The sequence below is a fragment of the Gymnoscopelus microlampas genome (genome assembly GCF_963454915.1).
Source record: "Gymnoscopelus microlampas genome assembly, chromosome: 5".
Classification (NCBI taxonomy): Eukaryota; Metazoa; Chordata; class Actinopteri; order Myctophiformes; family Myctophidae; genus Gymnoscopelus; species Gymnoscopelus microlampas.
In genome coordinates this window covers 40,053,578-40,072,795 of record NC_139942.1, presented here as the reverse complement: position 1 = coordinate 40,072,795, position 19,218 = coordinate 40,053,578, and the positions used below count along the sequence as shown (strand labels likewise).

Below are 19,218 nucleotides of genomic sequence, written 5' to 3'. Positions count from 1 at the left end.
ACTGCTGGAGTCTAGACCAGGGGTCTTCAACGTTTTCAGGCCAGGGACCCACTAGCTAAGAGAGAGATGAAGCAGGGACCCACTCTATATGGTATACAATTGTGTTTCAGATAAAAACATTTCTTAGTGATTTTTTCGGATTTAACTTTCGTTTCGGTAGTGACAAACTTTCGTTTCGGTAGTGACACAATGGTGAAAAAAAAAAATACTAAGTCCAGAGCTCGATGAATTTTAGGGACCAAAAAAAAGTCACTACAAAGTACTAGCAATCAACTCTAAATTGCCTGAAACGTACTCCTAACAGGTTTTTTGGGGGGACGATTTTGGCCTCCACACTAGTGATTTTTTCGGATTTAACCTTCGTTTCGGTAGTGACAAACTTTCGTTTCGGTAGTGACACAATGGTGACATTTTTTTTTACTAAGTCCAGAGCTCGATGAATGTTAGGGACCAAAAAAAAAAGTCACTACAAAGTACTACCAATCAACTCTAAATTGCCTGAAACGTAGGCTACTCCTAAGAGGTTTTTGGGGGGACGATTTTGGCCTCCACACTTGATTTTTTCGGATTTAACTTTCGTTCCGGTAGTGACAAACTTTCGTTTCGGTAGTGACACAATGGTGAAAAAAAAAGATTTACTAAGTCCAGAGCTCGATGAATTTTAGGGACCAAAAAAAAAGTTACTACAAAGTACTACCAATCAACTCTAAATTGCCTGAAACGTACTCCTAAGAGGTTTTTGGGGGGACGATTTTGGCCTCCACACTTAGTGATTTTTTCGGATTTAACTTTCGTTTCGGTAGTGACAAACTTTCGTTTCGGTAGTGAGGACCCCCAGACCCCCCACTAGCCACGCCCCCAACCAATCTCCTGGATTCTGACAGTCCAATGTTGGCAGCCCTGGATTCTGGGGAGACATCAAATTTCTCTTTTGGGTCTTGAGTCAAGACAGAGGATCCCGGGGAGGCATCAAATTTCTCTTTTGGGTCTTGAGTCCCAAGACTCAAGACCCAAAAGAGAAATTTGATGTCTCCCCGGGACCCGCGTGTTCAACTCAAGACTCTTTTGGGACTTGAGTCTTGGGACTCAAGGTCGAGGATTTTGACATCGCCAGTGGGGTCCCTGTCCTCGTTGGTTTTGAACCCAGAACCTTCTGTGTGCAAGGCCTGTATTTTAACCACTACTCCACTGTGATTAAGTCATATTAATCACTTTTTCACCGGGACACGCCCCTCATCTAGACTGAGTGCCAAAGCAATGAGCAGCATAGAGCAGGGGTCTTCAACAGGGGGTCCGGGACCCCTAGGGGGTCCTCAGAATTACTACAGGGGGTCCGACAAATCTTTGTGATATGATTTTTTTTTTTACATTGACCACTTGAACCCAAGCATCCCTTCTCTGAGGAGAACTTTAGCCAAAAATAGCAGATCTACAAGCTCACAACGTTGTGAGCTTGTAGATCGGCTATTTTTGGCATAGAGTTATAGGTGTAGGTGTGTGCTACATCTCTCTCTCAGCTAGGGGGTCCTTGGCCTGAAAACGTTGAAGACCCCTGGTTTAGATTGAACAGAGTAGCACTGCCCTCTAGTGTCTCCATAATGAATCGGCTCCATGTGGACGCGTTAGATTAGCCAAATTCCAGTGGTGTAAAAGTAACTGAAATGTAGTGGAAGTAAAAGTACTGAAAATTGGACATACTCAAGTAAAAATACCTAAACATTGTGCTTTAGTAAATGTACTTAGGTAAATATCATACTTTTACTCCACTACAATTATTTGACAACTTTAGTTACTTTGTAGATTTTGATTATTATTACAGAAATACATTAACCACTTCAGCCCTATATACATTTCGGCCATTTGAAAATAGCCGATCTACAAGCTCTTGTAGATCTGTTATTTTCAAAAGATTTGTATACATTTGAAAACGTGTGAAATGGGACATTCTGCATAATGAGTACTTTCTACTTTTGGTACTTTAAGTATATTTTGATACCAATACTTTTGTACTTTTACTAAAGTGAATTTAGAATTCCGGACTTTATGTGAGTACTTTTTCCACCACTGCCAAATTACAATATTCCAACTTCCACACTCCTACTGACCGATGACCCTGTCATCAAATTAATTTTAAAAAATAGCAGATCGGCTATTTATAAATGATTTGTCTCTTTCTTATATTATTGGACAGTTTGGCAAATGTTTGAACTTCGTTTATAGCTTTAACTTATTATGGGATAATGTTCTAGTTGTATATTTCATTTTACAGATGAAGAAGCCCTGCAACTCGCAGGGCGTCCAAAAATTATTTTGAAATAAAATACTTCAATCAAACAATCATGACCTGATACTTCTAACTGAAACCATACCAATGTATTGACATAGCACATTTGGTCACGTTCTACAAAAAAAAAAGAAGAAAAAATAACATGCACACTCTACTGACAGTAAATAAAATAAAACATGGAATCCTGCGTTTAAATAAATACTACAATGAAACGCTACAGATAAAATAATACGTTTAAATTAAATGAGTTTCTCACGGGAGCTTTGCATGATGGGAAAAAAGCAAATGGCTGCCATAGCTTCGTTTATTGGCTGAGCACGTTATGGTTATATTATACCTCTATGGCTGAGCACGATCCTTTGTCCCCTATGTTTGTCCCTGCATCCTCAGTTATGAGCAGTGTTGCCATGTCGGTTGATTATAAGCGACTTTGGGCTTCTTTTTCTGTGAAGTTGCTTGTAAATATTGGTAGTTGTGGGTTGCGTTTTTTTGGGGGCTTGTTTCTAAAGTGTACTTGCTTATTTAGGCGTACTTCCACAGAATGCGCCTGAAATGTCAAATGGTGTAAAACCACAAACATTTTAAATATTGAATATTTTATCCACTTGAAGCATACCTGCCACAACCTCAGACCGTCTGATAACAGGGAAAAAAAATCCCCGGGGGAGGGGGTTTGACACTTTTATCAGGCTTTACTTGCATAGGATCCATTAAAACGTTAAAAGTAGCAATAAAAGAGCCATATTTAATAATAACATTTTGCTGGGGACCCCCTGGAACCCCCCAAGGACCCCACTTTGAGAACCGATGTTGTAAAAGACGTGTCTTTTCAACAGATATCTCTTTACGCCCAAACGCCGTGCATACGCCGTCCATACGACGTCCGAGTCAGACCTCAGTCAGCAGCTGTTTTGCAAATACGTTGAAACGACGTCGACTCGCGTCTGACTCGGACGTCGTATGGACGGCGTATGCACGGCGTTTGGGCGTTGTTGTATGTGTTGGGCGTTGTTGTATGTGCGCCCAGTGGGTAGACGTCTGTTGAAAAGACACGTCTTTGTGCAACTTGAATTATGGATTTTTGATTGCATTTTAAGTTTTAGATGGCTTTTCCCAACCCCGTAGCCTAAGTGAACGGTGACCAGTGATATTGTAAGTTTATTACGTGGAATTCATAGTTCATAATTATCAATTATTGTTTCCCCCCTTCCTATAAATGTAAGGCAAGTTTTATATTCATCACGCACAAACCTTACATTTCGCCACCAACTTATCGAAAGAATGCTATCAGTAATTTATCTACATAATGTATACACAATAAAAAATATGCTATGAATAATTATGTTGTCAGTACCGTTTATAAAGTCCTGCATAGACTTTTTTTTCAGCCAGCAGGTGTTGCAGCAACAACATGAGACAAAATACTTGATAGTTACGTGACTTTTTGCCTTTTGTAGTCAAATGCATTTATATAAAAATAATAATAATAATAATACCAGCTAATGTCCCTGCTGGTTGACATCCTTATTTTTTCATCCTTAAGGTCGACATAATAATTTTAGGCTGCTTTACTTTATGTTCTTTATGGTAGTTATAGTTAATGGTAGTTAATAGCAATCCTATCTTAGCTTTATTGAATTTAGAGGGAGGGGAACATAGGATTCCCCATTTCTGACCCCTCCAAGGACCCCTGGGGTGAGGTCCGGGGAACCAATGTTTTACAACGTTGAGAAGGAATGTTTTACAACGTTTCAGACCAGGTGCTCTATCCATAGCTCAATTGGAAGAGCTCTTGACTTCAGACCCCAAGATCATGGGATCGAATCCCAGCCCAAAAATCTCGGTATCTGAGCAATCTGGCTCCCACGAGTCCACTGTCTTTTTTCGCCTTTATCATAAAGGTTTCTGGAAATGAAATGCATACTGTATTAAATAATATAAAGGTAATATCAAATACATTGTAAAAAATGAGACATGACGCTTTATTAGCAAGACAGTATTTTATTATATTATTCCTCATTTTGCTGGTTTCCCCTGAAACCCCTTTACTGTTAAAGTGTAGAACTGCGTTAAGTCTCTGTTTATGATGTGGCCATAGCTGAATGGTTTAAGAGCCTGCCTCGCAAGTCATAAATCCCAGGTTCGATCCCAGGCCTTAGCATTCAGCAATATGTCAAAATGTCCCTGAACACGACGCTTTAAAAGAATAATTCTATTTGAAAATAGCCAATCTCAGTCTCTCACAATGCATTGCATCTGCTAGGATGCATATGGTCCATTGCGTGACCTGCTGTAGGTTAAGCGGTGAGCGTCCCACCAAAGATGAAATCACCACTGAAACTCCAACACACCCCATGAAGCCTCGAATTCGTAGAGATTTTCTTGTTTTTGTCGCATTCCTAAACCAATAATTTGATGACTGGTGGAGACTCATTGAGTAGGAGGAGAAACCCTACTGAGCCTCCTACTAATAATCGATGAGCCGGTCATCAAATCATTTCTTATCCTATTTGATAATTTGGCCAATATTTGTTGACCTGTTTTGAAAGGTTATCATGTATCATTTGGTTCAAAATTTCTTTTTAACATTAGAGGAAGCCCCGCCGTGAGGCAGGGCATCAAAAAATTAGTTGATACTCATAATGTTCCTCTCCACGGAAATCTTTAGTAAAAGGCGAAAGATTTATACGATCTGAAGAGAAACAAGAGTGTACTACAAATCTTTCTAACTGGAACCATAGCAATGTATTGACAAAGCACCTTTGGTCACGTTCTACAAAAAAGGAAGGAAAAAAACGTGTGATTTTTTTAACATGCACATTCTACTGACAGTAAATAAAACAACACATGGAACTCTGCGTTTAAAACAAACACTACAACGAAACGCTACAGATAAAATAATACGTTTAAATTAGTTTCTCACAAGCGCTTTGAATGATGGGAAAAAAAACATGTAGTCGCCTAGAGCTTGATTTATTGGCTGAGCACGATCACGTGTCATTGAAGGGTACCGCCCATAGAGTTATAGTACAGCCCAGACCTAGTGGTAAAATTACCTAAACATTGTACTTATGTACAGTACTTGAATTAAATACATGTGCCTTCTGCATAATTTACTTTTGCTTTTGGCACTTTAAGTACATTTTTGATGCAAATACTTTTGTACTTTTACTCAAGTAAGTTTTGAATACCGGACTTTTACTTGTAACAGAATTTTAACATTGTGGTATTGATACTTTTACTTAAGAAAAATGTGAGTTCCTTCCATCACTGATCACAGGTGAAGGCATATTATTGGTTGAAATTGGTTAGTAGATGTACCTGCCGATGTAATAAGGTTTTTATTTATTTTTTGGGGCCTTTTCTCCCTTTATTGATAGTACTGATAGTAGTGGAGACTGACAGGAAACTGGGATTTAGCAGATTATGTGGACCGCGGCGCTAGGCCAGCGGACGTCCATCAGGGATCAATTAATATTAATAGACACAAATTATTAAAAAAAAAATATATATATATTTTATTGTTAATTATGTCTCCATTATCACTACGGATATGCTCTAAAAATGCGAAAAATAGTTGTAGTTTCAATTGGTCTTTAAACCCCAACTGTTCCCCAGGCGCTGTAAATAAGAGCCCACTACTCCTAATAGGATGGGTAAATAAATGTAGAAGAATACACATTTCACATTATGTGCAAATGTAGCCTACAGTGACCAAAAATACCCCAAAGGAGTGGGACTAAATATATTAATTATTATACACAAGGTGAAACAAATAGTTTGCATAGGCTGGTAAGTTTTTTTCTTTTAATGATTCTCAGTTAACAATGGTGTGTGTTATCAACGCCAGGTGAAAGATAAATAATAGTTAACTTTTGTGTAGTCTATTTGTATTCTGCTAAATAAGACTTAAACATATGGAGACCAAGCCCAAGTAAGCCTGGTGAAAAATGTCACCTGTAGAAACTCGGTCTGCATCCTAAACTGCTTATTACATACTTTGTGGGCAGACACACCATTGTGGGCACCTAGTATACAAGATTTGCACATTTGAACTATGATATTCAAATTTGAACATCATCAAACCTAAAATTACCCCTCAACTTCTGTTTTTATGCCCAAAATCCACAGCTTGTAGCAATTGCATAATTATTAGACCTTAAATGTCATTAACATGAATATATGTATTTGGCTCCCCATTTATCAAATAAAAGCGAATATAAAATACAATATAAAATAAATATTAAACAAAAAAAATGGTGCCCAGAGTTATCAGGTGCCCACTTTTCCTGTTACCTTTAAAACTACTTTGAATTAACTTATTTAGCATAAAATCATTACAGCAGCAAAAACAAGTAAGCTAAACATTAGATATACAATAGACCAATTATTTGTTTACCAACATTGAGACTGGACGCACAGGTGATTCAATTCCCAACATATTGTTTCGGGGTGCACTGGTTTCAGTTCATTCAACCTCCTCTTGTGTGTTGGCTAGAAATAGAACTATTTCACCTATAGCTCAAATTTATTTTGCAGTTAAGAATTTAAAAAATAGTAGTACTGCAAAAAGATTGGTTTTCCTGGAGTACGTAATGGGCTCCTAACACGACTGTCATTTATGTCAGGATAAAATGATCTGTTAACTTGTTTGAGAAAAAAAGATCCTGCCATGTCAAACTAAAAGTTTTTAGTAACTCATCACCCGTTCTTAAAACCTATAAAGGAACATATTCACTAGCTGGATGAGGTTCATTCTTCCTAATGCTTATTCCAATCTTGCATTTAAAGAGTCCATTTGAAAATTCTCCTTTAACGTCTGCTAAATTGTACTGAACTTTCCAACAATTACCCTCCCCCCGCCAAAAAATAATAAATAAAATGAAGACCAATAAATGACGACCACATTATGTTGCCATACTCATCCTGCAGAGTACCAAATAAGTAAATATGAACCAAACCTCTGTAGGTAGGGACTTGTAAGGCAATCTTTATTGCATGTGAATGACATGACCTGGCATCACTCCTCCTTGGTGATGTGAGCTGACATATCCAAGCTCAGTGATGGCTGCATTTCAACCTGTCCACATTATTGTGATCAGCAGTGGCTGCCCCATCTCTTCTTGTACGCATGTTACTAGCATCCACAGGTAGCTTGCTTCACATTGCACTACCATCAGTCATCTTAGCATGGGAACAGTATGACTCGTCCACAGGTCTTTCCTTCCTCTTGATTGGACCATCATGTTCTTGAAACAAGATCTAAGCTCAGCTTAATTTGTCCTCTCAATTTGGCTCACACACAGAAAGCAGTTAAGACTTCATGCTTGTAGTGTCAGCAGACCAGATTATAGAGGGGAGAGATAACTACCATTTTCTATTAGCTTCTCTTATCTCACCAGTGAACAATCCCGCTCTACCCCGCAACATTCATCAGTTACGTTCCAGGTTGCCTACATGTGGGAGGGTATTGAATGCCACAACAAAGCTTAGATAAGCAAGATATACCACACACACACAACTCATTTTAAAACATTCACTTGATGTCTGGCTGCAGTCTATCATGTTGCAATGTACTCTAGGGAAAATGTACTTTGCTTCCTGGACCTTGCATGGACAGTCACCGCAAATCCTCTTCTTTTTAGCATTTAACATACATAACAGGGGTTCTGCTCCATACAGTCTACTAAACTTGTATGACAGCAAACAGAGATCTGCTTGAACACTGACGCTAGAATTAGTCAAATCACTTTCAGACAGCACAATGTACATTTGCAGAGAGCGAATCGCTTGATTTCAACACAGATCAAGTATACATACATACATATCCCAGGGCAGACCATTCACTCTGTACAAACTAAAAGCTACGTCTATAGCAGCAAAAATAACAGCTTTCAGGAGAACAAATAAAACAAGCGACAGAGGCGTTGGGAAGCAAGGGGATAAAATTCATTATTGTATAACTGCGAGCCAATGTTTGCTTCTGCACATGAAATGTACACTAGAAGATTCCCAAATTCCCAATACAAATAATGGTACTGTAACAATACAAACAGTTTTGTGTGGGTTACAGTAACAGTTGATCCTTCACATAATGTTCATAGTTACTAAGACGGTCAGTGAGGAAAAAAAAACAAATAAACCTCGATTAACTCGATGGCATGGTAAATAATATATCAGCTCTGCCACAAAAGGCCATGCTCGCATAACTGACAGAATCAGACACCTGGTATCTGAACAACAAAAACTGATTTAAGACAAGGTTCTCAGATCTACCTTCCAGAATAGATCCCTGGAGTTGATCAGAATGAACTGAACTCAATATAATGCTAATCCTCCATAACTTAAAACTCCTATAGTACTCTGTGCCTCATCAAAAAGAACAGATGAGCATGGTCTTGATTCTGAAGTGCAATTCAGTCCCAGAAGCCTCATTCTGGGTTAGTTTTTTTATTAAGTAATGTCAGAACTTAACTGCCCATCCTCTAGCCCCATGGCTCGTGTTGTACAGTCTATTTAATTACATGACACTGTCATTTTGTGGCAAGTTACAAGTGTTATGAGGACTTCAAGGAATACTCCACTGTCAAGTTTGTGGATGTTTAGTTAATTTGACATTAACTGTAAATCAATGCACAAACCATTTGAATACATGCGAGACCAGCGGAGAAAATGCAAATGTTCTGTCCCATTCTGAACATAGCGCATTGCTTTTTGATCCCACAATACCCAGAATGCACTGCTGAGGCTTGGTTCTTGAGCAGTTCTCGAGGCCGCTAGTGACAGAGGGGTGAAAGGTGGTAGTTTGTGATGTTGCCGTGCAGACAATCTGCGATACAGAGTGTTGAGGGACGTAGCACCATGTACTGATCCTTACTTCTACCGATAGACAGACAAGGATGAAAAACAGTGAAGTATTCCTTTAAATTGATAGTCCATATAATATGGCATACAGACATTTGGTTGTACATGATGCATTCCTAGCTCAACATTCTCAAGGTACCCCACACACACACGCACGCACACACACAGCAACTCTAATGAACCCTCCAGATCGAGGCAATTCTCATTTTGGTAGGGTGTCTTCTCCAAGTGTACCGGGCTGCAGTGAGGTGGGTCTGGGGTTACTGGTTCTGGGCAGGGAAGGGGGCATTAATGGCTGCTGAAATGTCTCTGTTAGGGAGAACCCAATAATCAAAGTCAATAAACACCTCCGCAAACCTTCTGAATACCTTAATCCCTCTCTGCCGATGAAGAGCTTGATGTGGCGATAGCAAAAACTGTGAATTCCGCTGCCTCCCTTTCAATGGTGCCTTCGCTCTTTCTCTCACTTTTCATTTTCCCCATATTTTTTTTGTTTTATTTCTGCCGATTTTATCTTGCTTTCCCCCCCCTCAGCCCCTTGCAAACGGTCACATTCAAGGGTACACACTGCAACAGTAGGGTGAGTACCCACCCTACCTATCTTGCTTCCAAACAACGCCTACCTCAACCCCTCGGTTCGTTCTGCTCTCGCCTATAATTCTCATCTGTTTGGGGAGCAGCAGCTCAGGTAAAATGGTTCACCCCCCTTTTGCCTCTACATTGGAACAATCCTGCCATGGGATTGGCCAGAGGGGTCTGTCAGTCAGTCACACAGAAGGAGAGGAGCCAGTCAGTAGCAGGAGGAGAGAGAGGAGGTGGCTGGAGACTGCAGGGAGCCAGAGGAGTTGGAGCGTCTCATGTGAGGGAGGAGGTAGGCGTCTGAGCCCAGCTGGTGAACGTCAAACCTGTCCTCCTTACGGTATGCCAGACAGCGCCGAATGAACGCCTGGGGAGAGCACACACACACACACACACACACACACACACACGAGAATGTTATGAATTATGAACAGCAGGCCGTGTGTGTGTACAGTATGTGTGTGGATGGATGGATGTATATTATGTATACGTTTCATGGTATGTGATATTTAGTACCCATTAAATTCCTGCTTTTCAGGATATTCATTAAATATTCCATGGAAAAAGACAGGGGTAGGATATACACATCCCCACAGTTTCTTTAAACACGGTGCTGGACTCAAAATCCATGCAGGGCGAAACATTGTGTGCTTTTTCTTCACTTGATTAAAGTGAAGAAATAATGTTTAAAGAAAACTTAAAGAAACTGTGGGGATGTGCATATCCTACCCCTTTTTTTCATGGAATATTTAATGAACATCCTGATCAGCAGGTATTTAATGGGTACTAAATGAATCATTTAACATAGCAGAACCACTCCCTGATCGTTTTGCACTGCTAAACCTCATTTTGTTGTGAAAAATAAAATTAGCTAAATTGACTACCGAGGACCCAGTACTCAATATAAGAGAACCTTTTGCTTTATTTCATAAATGTTATTTATAATAATCTTTGCATGTTTGAAACCAAAGCACCAATTGACAGAATGCTTGCAGAACATGTGTGTGCATGAGTGAGTGTGTGTGCGTGCGTGCGTGTGCGTGTGCGTGTGTGTGTGTGCGTACGTGCGTTACCTTGGCTTCCGTGCTGGCCTGTGGTTTAGCAGGAAACTGCACCTCGGTGGCTTTGAGAATGGTGTTCTCCTGCAGGATGTCCTGCTGGGACTGGTTGTGACCAAACGGCTACACAGAGACGGAGACATCAGCACATCAATACGCTTTTAACTGGTTGCCGTTCTTACCAGTATGGCTCTAGTTTGACACCAATACCTGATCACAATCATTCTAACTCTGATTTCTCACCAGCAGCTGCGAGCCAATGTCTGTAGTGCAGACATTTACAAAGTTGCAATAAATTGAGCTATGCTCCAGTGGCGGTCTCTCCTCTCCATAGATATACAAGGCATTGAACCTCGCAGTTTTCTCAGAATGCAGCAGCAAAAGTCTGCTGCAGGTGTGAATTCAGCGGAAGCTTCCTTCATAGTGTGGAAGCTTCCTTTACAGTTATCATTACATAATACTGTGGGAGGTTCACTGTTGCCGTTTCAATTTGTGTGGAACAAATCTAGTCTTCAGTGTCCACATGCATCCTAAAGATGTGTTTAAACTGTTTTGTACCTTGCGTCCATAGAGGCACTGGAAGAAGATGACCCCTACAGACCAGACGTCCACCTTGTTGGAGATTTTAGGAGGTTCCTTCCCAACGACAAAACACTCTGGAGGGAGGTACCTACAACACACACACAAAACATTTTCACTGACTATGTAACTAGGGGTTCCCAAACCTTTCCATGCCAAGGACCCCCAAATGGCCATAGTCTCTTGGCTCACCGCTTGATCTGCTATTTTCACAATTTAGAAAATGTTCATACATTTTGACAATAATGACATGCCCAAAATAAGTATGCCAGGTTAAAGCTGCACTATGTAACTTTTCTCTTCTACCCTGGATCTGAACCCGGTTTCCAGCGCAAGTACAGGGGATAAATTGAATCTTGACCATCAGGTAAAAAATCACCTCAGATCCTGTGTCTAGGTGAGACACAGGATCTGTGTCTCACAGATGGAGGAATTGCCATGTGTACGAGCGGACACAGAGTCACATCTCACCAGTAGGTTCCGGCACCCTGCGATGTGAGGTCCATTCCATCCACGCCATAGTTATCATCATCCATGATCTTGGACAGACCAAAGTCTGTGATTTTAATCTCGCCACACGCAGTACCGTCCACCAGCAAGATGTTTCCTGCACAGAGAAGAAATATTTGACTTGTATGAAAGTATCACATATCATTATGTTTCTGCGACCAGATTAGATATTTGAATTTAATACAGGGGTCATGGGTCAAGAGACGAGAGGCAGGTTATTTTTAATCAAACCATTGGTGTACAAACGGTCCATTGTCTTATCGTTTTTGAATTAAGTTTAAATCAATATCAACGCTACCCATCCTTAAAGTTGCACATCAGAAAGTTTACTCCGAATGTGCGATGATGTTGCCAACTTGAAACTGGATTCTCCATTTTCCCAAAAGCCTCGGCCTCTCTGTGTGATTTCTAGTTGCCTGCACTTGAATGATGCAATCCCTTTAGCAATAAATCTAATAATTAACCCTCAGCTTGTTTCCTAAACAAATCAAACCCAAGGTTTAAATAAGGGTTGTATGAATGAAAACAATCCAATTACTGTGTCATAATCCTTGATGTGTAAATGAATGTTTAAACTGTCAACATTAGGCTCCCACTGTACAAAGATGTTTGTGTGTACTGTAACATACCAGGTTTGAGGTCATAGTGGATAATAGGGGGTTTGATCTCGTTGAGGTAGCGCAGGGCGTTGACAATCTGCATGACGATGGATCGTGCCTCTTTCTCCGACATCAGCTTGTTCTGTTTCAGGTAGAAGTCCAGGTCGTTGCCCTCGCAAAACTCCAACACCGTACAGAATCTGGCATGGTCAGGGGTGAGAGATAAATAATCCTTTCATCTAGTGCATCAATCTATAAAATCAATAAAACTGCATCAATTTTTATCCTTAATGGATTGGCCAAAATATCAATCGATTTCCCAAATTGAATCTGTTTATTCACATTTTTTAGAAGTCTGCTCATAAGTTTGGTCACCGGGCTACGGCAACTGTGGTCGGCCATGCCATATTTTTATTGGTTGTCGGTTGTCAGGGAGACATCACAATCAATCGGAAGATGGGCCCTGAGATGTCAGGAATCAGGAAATAACCCTTAAAAGTGAATAGTAATTCAGTCATGCTTTGGTCCAGATCTTTATCTCATTCGTTATTAGTATTCATTTTAATTGTATTATCACATACAATATCAATGTATCATATACAGCATTATTGTTCTTGCGTTGTTGTTAGCACTTGTCCAATGTCTTGTGGACATTGCCACACTAGAATTTCACTGCTTGTACAAAACCTGTATGAGTAGTGACAAATAAACCCTCCAACACAGTCAATGTTGAGACTTCTATTACAATAAGGCCTCTCCCTTAAAAATGTATGTACTTATGGCACTCTCTGGCACACTGAATAACAGATCCCACCACATGGCATGGTGACCCAGTTAGTTGTGTGTGCACAACAACAACTCTGAGGCTCCATCATCGTTGGGGGATGGGGCTCTGAGGTCAGCAGGGGAAGGTTAGAGGTGACTCACGTGTCAGTGTCCAGGGAGAAGTAGTCGTACAGTTTGACTATTCTGGGATGGTCCATCTGCTTGTGTATCCGGTACTCCCTGCATGCATGCCTGTTACCATGGCAACACACAAGCAACCCCAGTTATTACTCGCAAAGTAGGGGTGGTTGGTGAAGACGTACACAGTAACAGTCAAAAGTTAGGGCACACCTTCCCATTTTCCACATTGTAGAATAGTGAAAACATCCATACTCATGGATTAAAGCAAGATAAAATCTCCCTAGGACCTAATGTGTCCTAACGTGCAACACACACACACACACACACACACACACACACACACACACACACACACACACACACACACACACACACACACACACACACACACACACACACACACACACACACACACACACACAGATTCCTAAATCATTAACACAATATGCAAAATTATGATGTTTTAGTCATATTATTCCTTGCTGTCAACCAGGTGAATAAATCACAGATTGAGGCTTTAACATTTGCTTTAATATGAATTCATCAGACACTATTACTAAGATTTTAGGGAAGATGCTTCTTAACATATGGCTAGTTTGACTACTTCAAATGCTCTAATCTTAACGATAACCAAAAATAGCCTATCTACAAGCTCTCAATGCGTCTGTGACGCATTGAGAGCTTGCAGATCGGCTATGTTTGCCGCGCAACATCCATAGAAGACATGCTGCTGGCTTCTATGGAATCCAAATGTGTGAAATCAGTCGTGGCGACCGAGAACTTTAATCCATGCATACTATGAAATGAAACATGAAACTATAAACCGAACGACAGACGCTGGCAGCAGGTGCAGCTCTGTTGCCGTCTATAACCAGACACAGACGGTGCTTCACACTAAGTTTCAGAGGAGAGGACATCACTCTCATTTATATAAAACACTTTTGTTTCCCACTCTCCTCACATCGTTCGCTTCTCTCATAAAGCCTCAGTGGGAGAGACCCACAGCTTGTTAATTATTTATGAATCCAGAATTTCTCAATGAGGGAGACAGTGTAGATGTGCTTCCAGGTCATTTTCAGAGTTTCTTTTTTTATGTTGGAAAACCATGTTAAATGACATATTGAATTATTGATCATGTTATATTATTTTTATGTCGCAATTATTTAGGTTCGCGTATAACTACGTGATTGGCACGCAATGTGTTAAACTAGGCACCGCCCCGTTAACTCTGATGTCAGCTTTGTACATTCTTCCAATACAAGCACCATCATGAGGTACTAGTCACCTGGAAAGCTTTTCAGTTAACACATGTACCTTGTTAAAAGTGAATGTGTGGAATTTCTTTCCTTCTTAAAGTCTTTGAGCCCAGCAGTTGTGTTGTGACAAGTAAAGGTTGGTATACAGTAAAAAGCCTAATTTGAAATGACAGTCCATCATTACTTTTAGACGTGTGCGTGTGTGGGGGGGGTATGTTGCTTTACTGCTCAGTGTAGTAATAAAAACACCATACCGTCACAGCCCTAAGGATGATCTCTGCATGTGTGGTTCCCACCATGAAGCATGGAGGAGGTGGTGTGGGGGTGCTTTGCTGGTGACAGTCAGTGATTTATTTAAAATTCAAGGCACACTTATCAAGCATGGCTACCGCATAATTCCGGCTAGGATACAACATCCCATCTGGCTTGCGCTTAGTGGGAACATGATTTGTTTCTCAACAGGACAATGACCCAAAAACACACCTGCAGACAGTGGAAGGGCTATTTGACCGAGTCGGAGAGTGATGGAGTGCTGTGTCAGATGACCTGGCTGCTACAATCACCCGACTTAAACCTACTAGAGATGGTTTGGAATGACTGCAGACTGACTGCAGAGTGAAGGAAAAGCATTAAGCAGCCAACAAGTACTCAGCAAATGTGGGAACTCCTTCAGGACTGTTGGAAAGGTATTCCAGGGGACAACCTCATATAGATTGTTGAGAAAACTTGCAAAGCTGTCACATTGATTTCAAAATTTTAAATAACATTATTTATGAGAAAGCCAAATTATAACATAGGTACATTTTCTCGGGTTATTTGAATTTCCAGCATTATAATTATCTGATGCCCCGTCTTTAATTTAACTGTGTATGTGTCACACATACACATATTGACCAAAACATTTTCAATCTGAAGAGGCTGCAATTTCTTTTCAGAGGAACAGATGTTTCAAGCAGCCTCCTAGACATGTCATTCTGGCGCTGTGCAGGATACCAGGCCTATAAATAAAACAGCATGCTGAAGAAAAATCACCCAACTGACCACATGCTAAATAGAAAAACATAATTTCCAAAAGAACAGGACATTTTCACATTGTTAAGCAAAAAGAAGAGAGAGAAGAATTAAAGTTCATGTGTGCATTTCTTTTGTTATTACATAGGACCTACTTGTGGTAGTTCTCCTTCTTCTCTTCTCTCCAGTTCTTGTTGAGCTGGTGGATTTTGACAGCCGCATAGCGCTGCTCAAACAGGTCAAAAGCCTGGGTGTGGCAAGAAACACACACACACACACACACACACACACACACACACACACACACACACACACACACACACACACACACACACACACACACACACACACACACACACACACACACACACACACACACACACACACACACACACACACACACACACACACACGTCTCAAAGTCTACATCTACAGTGACAAAACACACTGGCCACATTCAGGAAAACTAAATGCATTTATACATGGCCACAGAAAATACTTGTTTTTGATTGTCTAGCAGGTATTCGTTAGTATCCGATATTGGGACAGAACAAACATTTAATCAGAGTTAAGCGGCATGTAAACATAACAACAATGATAAACAAACTGTAGCAGCGGTTTGTTGGACTACAAAAGCCTTTTGTTGGACTAGAAGAGTGGTTGCCAGACAGTTTTTTGCCGTTCTTCTTAAATAAAATGGCTCCTCCCTTTTGGTCTTTGGTTATTGGCTATGCTACTGTATAAGCGCGATAATGTACTCTAAGGTGTCCGATATTGAAAGATAAACGGACTTGCCAGAGCGAATTCCATGACGAATAGCAGTTCTTCCACCTTCACGCAGATTATGGTTTACTACTCTCTCCACTAAAGCCTTACCTTGTAGACTTCATTCCAATAAAGCCTTACCTTGTAGATTTCACTCCACTAAAGCCTTATGCTGCATTCACACTAGCAGCAACAAAGCCAAGAGGCTGCAAGTCATCTTCAAGGAAAGCCATCGACACTGAGCTACAAACTGTCGCCCGACACTTGCTGCTGCATGACTTGTATGACGCACTACAAAAAAGGTTTACCTGGCTTCAACTTTTCTCAGCGCTCCTATGACGCAGTGAAGCGTCAATCAATCATGTTTTTGTTTCAGTTTCCACTCCCCTTCTATTCTCTTTCTTCACAATTCCTGCTCCGTTCCGTAAAAGGACAAAAAAACGAATTATTGCTGTTAAACAGTTCCCTGTACCATTTAAACCTACTCTTCATCATCTATGTAGTGTGGCGTGACAATACAACGACGACTTGGCAGCAATGTAGCTGGCCACGCTTGACGCTTGGTTGTTTTGTAGTTTTTGTCATCACTAGTGTGAGAGCAGCATTACCTTGTAGACTTCACTGAAGCCGCCTCTGCCCAGCAGGTGCAGCAGCAGGTACCTCTCGTTCAGCGTAGGATGATCTTTGAACCTGGAGGCAAGAATACACAGAGATGACGAGCATATTCTCAAAACCTTTATGAAAGGTGCCAGGGGATATTCAATGCTAAAGTCTTCTTGTCCGGATGTCAAATCAAAGCTGAAGACAAGGAGATGTAATCTAAAAACATCTATTATCGAAAAAGAAGAAATCAGCATTCCTGTTAGAAATGTATTTCTATCAAAAATGTCAAAACTAAGTCTTATTCAGAGGAATATGAAAGCTGTAGGCTTGATCAGAGCCAAGATCTTTCATTCAGATGGCTCTATGACTCTGTTATAGGATCAGTCATTTTACAGTTTTACAGAACCAATTATTTGTGAATGCTGGCAGCTCACATTTACTTCACCCTGTTCAAATGCAGGCCAATGTAGTAGAAAAATCAGACCACCGTAAAGAAATCCTCCATCAGTGTTTACAGTGATTGAGTCTGTTCTCTACTAGTCTTGAGTAGCCAAGATGATCAGAGATCCCCGCCTACCAATAGGTCTGGGGAAATCTAAATTCAGTTTCTTAATTTTCCGAATTGTTGCCACCCGGTTTGAGCACATTCATTGAATTCAGATGCCACCAGACGTATCAGTAGGCCGAGATCTCTGATCGTCTGGCTAAGTAAACTAGTTCTCTACTGTCTTGATCATGAGCAGATAAACAATAGTTTTCATGGGTCAACACAGTGGACGGTACTCACGATGAGCTGTCCTCATTGTTGATCCTTTTCAGCTCTCTGATGTGGAGGTTCCTCACCCGCTCCAAGCGCTCCAGCTCAGCTTGGATTTCAGCCTCCTCCTGCACAAAACACCACACAGGACACGTGAATGGACCTTTCAAATTAGGCTATTACGGGCGAGGTCAGCCTGCATTTCAAACATTTTGTTTTTTGTCCGAAACCAACATTGCATTCCTGAAGAGATGGGATTATTAAATTCTGTCATAATGATGATTACAGTGGGATTTGTTTTCCCACTGACCTTCTTAAGATGTCCCAGACGTAGCTTGAAGATCTCCTCCTGTTCGTGGTACTCAGCCAGGGTCAAGCTGCCGAAATAACAAGCAGAAATGCCCCTTTATCAAAGTGTGAAGTGATGAAAATCTTATATTACAGGATCAAGAAAATCCTACCAAATCTTTTTGATATAACATCTATCACTCAATCATCTACCTCTGTGGTCACACATAAATTGGAAAACATTGATAAAGGTGGATATGATAAAATCCTATATAGGAATATGAGTCAGTATTCCGGTTACTCTCTCTCTGTGTGTGTGTGTGTGTGTGTGTGTGTGTACCTAACCAATGTGACATCAATCCTCCTCTGCCTAAGGCCCACCTAATCACACTTCTTGTAATATTCTGTTCTGTACAGAATCGCACATGTGCTGATAGCAATATCAGAGTTATTTCCCAGCAAATCCACCACTTGGCCCTGTTCACGTATATTTTTGTGCACCTCTGCACTGCACACAGTGCTGTGGTAAATTCAAGTGCATTCCTCGGTGGAATACGTATTTTCAGTATATAATCAGAATGTCTCGATATGAAAGACGGCTTGGCAGCATATTTAGTTGACTCCTCTCTCCGGAGACTGTAACACAATAACACTCTCATAACTGATCTGTAGGTTGCTTTATGTGGCTTAAGGCGGCAGGTAACATCGAATCAAACCAATAACGGCAAAGTTGATTGTGTTATTTTTGCGTATTTGAGGGGTTTTAAATTAAATCAAACTCATTTCTAACATCTTGTTGTGTTCCAATTTGTGCAAAAATAAAATGGTACAATAATATCGCCAGCCAGCATCCTGACTGGGATGGAAACGACCAAATTCCTATTGCCGGGTGGAGCACGGTCACATATATTTTTGGGTTTGTTTGTCTTGGTGTACACTCACAGCTGGGGCAGCGAGGGCTTGAGGAAGGGGTCGGGGTCGTTGCCATTCACCACCTTGGTCTTGCGCTGTTTGGGCTCGGGGGCAGAGACCACTGAGAGAGAGGGTGAGGACAAAGTGTTGGGGGGCTTCCTCTTGGCCAGCAGCTTCCTCTGACGCTCGATTTCCTCCTTCTGTTGGTTGATGCCCTCCTGCTGCCTGCACATGAAGGAATGGG

At 40.8% G+C, this 19,218-nt stretch overlaps 1 protein-coding gene across 1 annotated transcript in view; it reads right to left on the bottom strand.

Moving 5' to 3' along the window:
- Positions 1 to 9,659: 9,659 nt before the first annotated feature.
- LOC311045753 (serine/threonine-protein kinase tousled-like 1-B) overlaps positions 9,660 to 19,218 on the bottom strand; it is a 20,077-nt gene continuing 10,518 nt past the window's right edge. The window contains exons 12-22 of the mRNA XM_084057775.1: positions 19,005 to 19,199; positions 18,085 to 18,151; positions 17,805 to 17,902; positions 17,023 to 17,104; positions 15,805 to 15,896; positions 13,404 to 13,493; positions 12,507 to 12,676; positions 11,839 to 11,974; positions 11,347 to 11,458; positions 10,804 to 10,911; positions 9,660 to 10,097 (exon numbers count right to left, since the gene is read on the bottom strand). Coding sequence (XP_083913901.1) covers positions 9,942 to 10,097; positions 10,804 to 10,911; positions 11,347 to 11,458; positions 11,839 to 11,974; positions 12,507 to 12,676; positions 13,404 to 13,493; positions 15,805 to 15,896; positions 17,023 to 17,104; positions 17,805 to 17,902; positions 18,085 to 18,151; positions 19,005 to 19,199 — 1,306 coding nt within the window. The 3' untranslated portion in view covers positions 9,660 to 9,941. The remainder of the gene's footprint in view (positions 10,098 to 10,803; positions 10,912 to 11,346; positions 11,459 to 11,838; positions 11,975 to 12,506; positions 12,677 to 13,403; positions 13,494 to 15,804; positions 15,897 to 17,022; positions 17,105 to 17,804; positions 17,903 to 18,084; positions 18,152 to 19,004; positions 19,200 to 19,218) is intronic.